The 6,619-nt window shown below is 53.5% G+C and overlaps 1 protein-coding gene across 1 annotated transcript; it reads left to right on the top strand.

Annotated features, from left to right (window-relative positions):
* The first annotated feature begins 2,917 nt into the window (after positions 1-2,917).
* On the top strand, positions 2,918-6,163 carry PLD6 (phospholipase D family member 6). Its single transcript, XM_043474056.1, has 2 exons — positions 2,918-3,391; positions 5,226-6,163. Exons 1-2 carry the CDS (start codon positions 2,977-2,979, stop codon positions 5,471-5,473), a joined length of 663 nt encoding a protein of 220 aa, XP_043329991.1. The 5' UTR covers positions 2,918-2,976; the 3' UTR covers positions 5,474-6,163.
* The last annotated feature ends 456 nt before the right edge of the window (positions 6,164-6,619 follow it).

Below are 6,619 nucleotides of genomic sequence, written 5' to 3'. Positions count from 1 at the left end.
AAAAACCTGCAGGAAACTTAATACTCAGCAATGAAAGACTGAAAGCCTTTCCTCCAAGATCAGGAACAAGGCATGTATGCACACTGTCACCACTTTGATTCAACATAGTAGTGGGAGTTCTAGCCAAAGCAGTTGGATATCACCATGCTTTCTCTATCCATTCATTTGTGGATAGATGTTGAAGTTGTTTCCACATCTTGGCTATTGTGAATGGTGCCACACTGAACACTGGAGTGCTAATCTCTCTTTGAGATCCCAAATTCAGTTCTTTTGGATAAATACCCAGAAGTGAGACTGCTCGATCATATGGTAGTCCTATGTTAATTTTTTGAGGAATCTCTATATTGTTTTCCATAGCAGGTGCACCATTTGGATTCCCACTAACAGAGTACACAGGTTCCAATTTCTTCACATCCATGATAACAGCCATCCTAGCATGTGTGAGGTGATACCTCACACAAAACCACATGTGTGGTTTTGATTTACATTTCCCTGATGGTTAGTGATGTTGGGCATCTTTTAAAATACCTGTTGGCTAGCCATGTCTTCTTTGGAGAAATGTCTGTTCAAGTCTTTAGCACAGTTTTAAATTGAATTATTCTTTTAATTTTTTTGCTGTTGAGTTGTAGGAATTTCTTATATACTATGGGAATTACCCTCATCTGATACGTGGTTTGCATAGACTTTTTAAAATACAGTTCTTCAGAGTGGTTGTAAGTTCACAGCAAAATTGAGGGGAAGGTACAGAGTTCCCATATACCCCTGACCCAACCCAAGACATGCATTTGTTACAATTAAAAAACCTACACTAAAACAAACAAACAAACAAACCTACACTGACAGTTTGCATAGATTTTAGTAAATACTTTGTATTTATGGAGTCGGTTTACTCATTGTCATTATTTTTCCTTTTTCTTTAATTCTTTGAGGATGTTTTTAAGAGTCATTTTGAAGTCCCTTCCTACTAAATTCAACTTCGGAGTCCACTCGAATCAGTTCCTATTGGCTTCTGTTTTCCTGCATGCATGTCACACTTTCCTCTTTCTTTGCATGTTGGTAAGCTGAGTGGCTGAACTGAACTGAAGCTCTGGTTGAAAAACGGGCATTTTTGATAACAACAGTGCAGCAACTCTGGATTTTATTTTGTTTTTCTGAGGTTGCTGTCCTTTGGAAACTTAGCTGGACTTAAGCTCCAGCATCTCTTCCCCTGCAGTGAGCAGCCCCTGGTGTGTCTGCTCAGCTTTTTATTTTCATCTGTTCGTAGCAGGCACCTGTGAGTCTTTCGAATGTAGGAGTCACTGGTGATTTTGGTTTAACCCAAATACTTGGAGCCTGCAGGCCTCACACCCTGCTGATCTGTCTGTGGGTGTGGGACACTCTCAAGCCTCCGTTGCTTTCACTTCTCCCTGTGCTTTTGTGGGTCATTCCCCCTCGTACACTGCTCCCCAGTCAGCCAGGGCTGTGTGGAGACCATGACTTGGCCCTTTCATGGTCCTCTGCAGGGTGTCTGCCAGACTTTTAATTCATCTGCTGCTTGCCCCGACATGGACTGCAAGCTTGGGCTGGTAAGGCTGTGTGTTTTCACAGTTCATTCACAACCGAGTCCATCATTTTTTGCCAGCAGAACTGTAGGTTTCTGCAGCCAATCACAACATAACTGAAGTCCATCCATGTTGTAGTAGAGTGTATCAATGGTTTCTTTCTTTTTATTGCTAAATAGTATTCTGTCGCATTGATATGCAAACATTTATCTGTTGAGGGACATTAGAGTTATTACAAGCAAGACTGCTGTGAACATTTGTATCCAAGTCTTTGTGTAGGATGTGTTTGTGTGGGATGCACGGGATGGCTGCACCAGATGGAAGGTGTGTGCTTCACATTTTTTTTCTTTTTTTGCTTCACATTTTAAATAAACTTTTAATTCAGAATAACTTTAGATTTTCCCAAGAGTTTCAAAGATCGCACAGAGTTCCATTTACCCCTCAACTCAGTTTCCCTTCCTCCTAGCCTCTTCCTTTACTTTCATTCCTCAACGTGAAGGAACTGACATCGGTACATTATTATTAACTAAACTCCAAACTTTATTTGGATTTCACCAGCTTTTTCACCAATGTCATGTTTCTGTGTCCGGATCCAGTGCAGGGCACGCAGGTGTGAGGTCTCCCCAGTCTGCACTGGCTTGTGACAGCGTCCAAGCTGGCTCTTTCTTTCGTGCCCTTGGCCGACATGAACAACATTGGCCAGGTGTCCCCTGAGAAGTGAAAGCAGTCCTCTAATCCGGGCTTCCGTGGGTTTTTTTCCTTCTGACTGGATCCGGTCACAGCTTCGGGAAAGATGGCCAAGTCTCCCGGGCACTCATACGTGACCCTTCTGCCCATTTTCCGCGTGTGAGGGTCGCTGCCCTTGTTCTGCAGAGGGCGCCCCCCACAACCCCCAGCCCCGGGCAGCATCCTCAGGACAAGCACCAACGGATCATGAGGGATTCTTCTGTCGGGCGGAGCAGTTGCTCTCTTTCCTTGCTCATTCAGTCCACCATAGAGGATGCACATTTACACCTCAAGTACAAGCCAGTTCTGCATTATTTACGCGGCCCTCGCATTGTTCCAATTTGGACCTTTGTGGGTTCCTCGCCACTGCCACCTGCATCCCTCAGGGCCAGGTGCGCAGGCGCAGTGGGCGATGTCGCGGACTATGCAGCCGCACGTGGGAGGTGGGTGGTGGGCGGTGCGGGCGCAGGCACACTGGGAGGCAGGCGGTGACATCGCAGGCAGGCGGGAGCACGTACGCAGCGGGCTCAAGGCTACGGTGGGGGGGGGGGGGGGGGGGGGGGCGAGAAACGAGCACGCAGGCGCAGTTGGCGGTGGGTACACGTGACCTGCTGGCGTGCAGGCGCAATGGGCGGCTGGCGTAAGTGCGTAGCAGGCACGCAGGCGCAGGGTGCACGTGGCACGTGGGGCCTAGGTAGCTGCCGACGCCATGCGGCCGTTTCGCTGGCAGTTGGCTGTGGTGGCGGCTGCTGGCCTCGCGCTGGCCTTGGAGACGCTGCCCGCCGTGTTGCGCTGGCTGTGGGTCAGGCGGCGGCGGCCGCGGCGCGAGGTGCTGTTTTTCCCATCGCAAGTGACCTGCACAGAAGCCTTGCTGCGGTCCCCGGGTGCCGCACCCTCGGGCTGCCCGTGTAGCCTGCCCCACGGCGAGAGCTCACTGAGCCGGCTGCTGAGAGCCCTGCTGGCCGCCCGCGCCACTCTGGAGCTCTGCCTGTTCGCCTTCTCCAGCCCGCAGCTGGGCCGCGCCGTGCAGCTGCTGCACCAGCGCGGGGTGCGTGTCCGCGTGGTCACAGACTGCGACTACATGGCTCTCAACGGCTCGCAGATTGGCCTGCTCCGCAAGGCAGGTAGGCCGGGCGCTGGGCCGCGGGAGGTGGAGGCGGGAAGGCAGGGCGCGTGGGGCAGCGTCAGAGGACTGGGGAGACACTCGCGTCCCTTGGCAGCCGTGCAGGGTCTGGGGAAAGTCCGGGGTGTCCAGAGGAGCTTCTGTGCAGAGTGTTAGCCCGAAACCTGGGCATGAACCCCAGAGGGGCCGAGGCTGGAAGCAGGTCGGCAAGCAAAGCCTGTCAGGGACCCAGAAGTCTGTTCGGGGCACAGGTGTCCAGAGATGCAGTGTCGGCTTAAGGACCAAACAGAGGAGAAAGTGTTTTCTCTTAAATTCACTAGTGAGTCCTTTTGGGGCATCTAAAATGAATACTTAAAATAAGGTAAGACGTGGAGCTGAAATGGTTAGTTAGTGAGCAGGTAATTTGTTTCTTCAGCTGCCAAACGGCAGGGAAGTCAGGTCTCTGGCGGACCTGCCCCTCACTGGAGTGGTAACGGTGAACCCTGGAGTGTGAGTAATTGTGAAGATGTTCTAAGTTCACACCTGCCTTACTTGGAAACTCCTCCGCCTGCCCCGGTGTGACGCTGTGTCCTGCGCAAGCGATTCGGAGTCTGAACCTCTTGCCCTTCTCTCGGTCACTGAGGCCCCTGCAAAATCATTCTTGCATTAGCAACCATTTGAGCTGCCCGTTCTGGTGGCCACTGTGACAGGTGCGTGGGGCCCTTGAAAACTGTCCTGGCTGCTCTCAGGTCACCTGGGATGGGAACACAGGTGCATCCTACCCTGGTCTTCGCATCTGTGAGGGGCGGGATGCAGACTTGGTTTCAGTGTTGAGGACATTGACTTCCGCTCTTCCTGGCAGCCTTGCGATCCTATGTTGGTTCTGTTGTCGGGGAAACTTGGCTATTTCAGCACAGCCGTTTTCTTGTAGAGAAGCGTAGGACCTCAGATTTGGCAAGAACCTTGAAGGGGGCCCACGACCAGATTCCAGTTAAACCTTGACTCTCTTCTGAGGGCGTCCCTCAGCCGTCTCCTTGTGTTTGACCGGACAGGTTCCAGGCTCCGGGTCCACAAGTGCAGAACAGGACAGTAGGGCAGGGAGGTCTGGTGGAGCAGGAGCCCTGGAGGTGCCTGGGAGGGTCATGGGTGGGGGCGCAGACAGCTGCTCTGAGGAGTCACCTGCGTGAGGGCCTGTTTTGTGGTGCGAGGAGCGATAGGCAACCCTGTGGCTGAGGTGCGCACATTGAGGTGGGCACATGAGGGGCCCTGAGCCTCAGCAGGAGGGGAGGCCGTGTCAGCTGGGTGGTCACGGGGCCAAAGCTGAGGCTTCAGGTCTGGGGCCTTGTGTCTTCTGCGCGGGCCCCCCCGGGCTGGTCCCCCAACTTCACAAGGTCCTGATTACAGGAGGGATCTGATTCTGGGCCCAAGTGAGACCTTAGGGGCATATGAACCCGAGATCAAATGGGTTTTGCTTCAATCGCCGTTGGCTCGTGTTGAAACCAGCAACTGGAGGGTGATGTGTGTCATATACACTGGAGGGGGTGGGGAGCCTCCCCCAGTCAGGGCTGGAGGTGTTTCCAGAGGAACTAACTCTTCTGTCCCTGCTGCCGGCCAGCCCTCCGCCTGGCTCAGCCGCTGTCACCACCCAGACCTGACGGTGCCCACCACACTGGACAAAAGCAGCAGTCAGTCCTGTGAACACAGCCACGCTGGAGAAGGAGCCAGAACTCAAGCGATGGACAGCGAGAGGAGGGGCTGGGGAAGGAGTGAGGGGCTCCAGTGTGGGGGCGACCGGAGCCCCTGCCTGGCCAGCAGCTGTCGGTGGCCGGGCAGCAGTGACGTCTCACTCTTTGCAGGGATCCAGGTCCGGCACGACCAAGACCTGGGCTACATGCACCACAAGTTCGCCATCGTGGACAGGAAGGTGCTGATCACTGGCTCCCTCAACTGGACCACGCAGGCCATTCAGAACAACAGAGAGAACGTGCTCATCGTGGAGGACGAGGAGTACGTGCGGCTCTTCCTGGAGGAGTTCGAGCGCATCTGGGACGAGTTCAACCCCACCCGGTTCACCTTCTTCCCTCACAAGGAGAGGGCTCGCTGAGGCAGGCTCCAGGCCAGCGGCCCCCAGGCTGGAGTCCTGCCGAGCTCCATGCGAGAAAGGGTGGTTCTCTTGCATTAAGTAGTGACGTTCCTTAGAGCGTGGGCTTAGCAAGGACAGAGACTGTCCTGCAGTGGAAGGGAGGTGCTTCGGACTGGGTGCCTCCATCAGGATTGGAGAGGCTGCAGATCCGAGTCCCTTTCCTGATTCTGAGGCCTCCAGGGTCCCCCAACACGCCCTTGCCCCCTCCCCATGCTCCCTTGCCCTCCCCTGCATCCAGCCTTCAGAACCTGGATGGCTAGTGTCCAGAAGCTGCTCCTATTTGCACATGTTAGGATTGTAATTTTTGATGTTCTTACATTCTGGGGAATTTGGTTGTCTGTGTAGACTTGACCTTCACCATGACACCCGAGGCCGTGCTCAGTATCCCTGAGGCACGGTGGGTCCTAGGGGTGGCCTCACTGGGCTGTCCTGATTTCTGGCGTGGATGTGACATCTTTGAAGCGTCGTTCCCCCCACCCCCCGCCAACGTAGTGTGTTTCTCTCGATTTAAAGTTACCTTTGACTTAGGATGTTGGACAGGCAAACCCAGACAGAACTCAGCTGAAGTTGTAAAGTGTGGTTCTTGGGTTGGAAGTCATGTGGCTTCACGGTGACAGTGCTCCTCCCGTGAGCTGGGTCCCCCTGAATAAACTTGCTCCTGTTCCTGTCCAGTTGCGTGTGTGTCTGCCTTTTCATGCAAATAGTGGCTTTGTGGGGTGGGGACAGCATCCAGCTATTTAGAAACCATTGGCCACGATATGAGTCTCCCAGAGGGGAGTGAAGACCTGGGGTGTTCTTGGAGGACCCCACTGTCTCCCAGAGAGGAGTGAAGACTTGGGGGACCCTGGTGTCTTCTAAGCAGCTGAGCTGACTCCCAGCCATGCTTGTCAGTGCCTGTGTGGCCTGTGGGGCTCAGCGCCCCCCGCCCCCTGTCCGCAGGGCTTGCTTCCAGAAGCACCAGCCACCCAAGACCAGCCCCACCTTCAAGGCTGCTGTTGAGAAAGTTGTGAAATGGTTTCATCCCATGTAATGTTTTATTTCATTTAATTTGATTTATATTGTTTTCACTATAGTTATCTTTGTGGTGGGAGTTTGAACCTAACGTAA

This window comes from Cervus canadensis, chromosome 1, assembly GCF_019320065.1.
Source record: "Cervus canadensis isolate Bull #8, Minnesota chromosome 1, ASM1932006v1, whole genome shotgun sequence".
Lineage (NCBI taxonomy): Eukaryota > Metazoa > Chordata > Mammalia > Artiodactyla > Cervidae > Cervus > Cervus canadensis.
The sequence above is the reverse complement of the archived record's forward strand: the minus strand, read 5'-3'. Positions and strand labels throughout refer to the sequence as shown.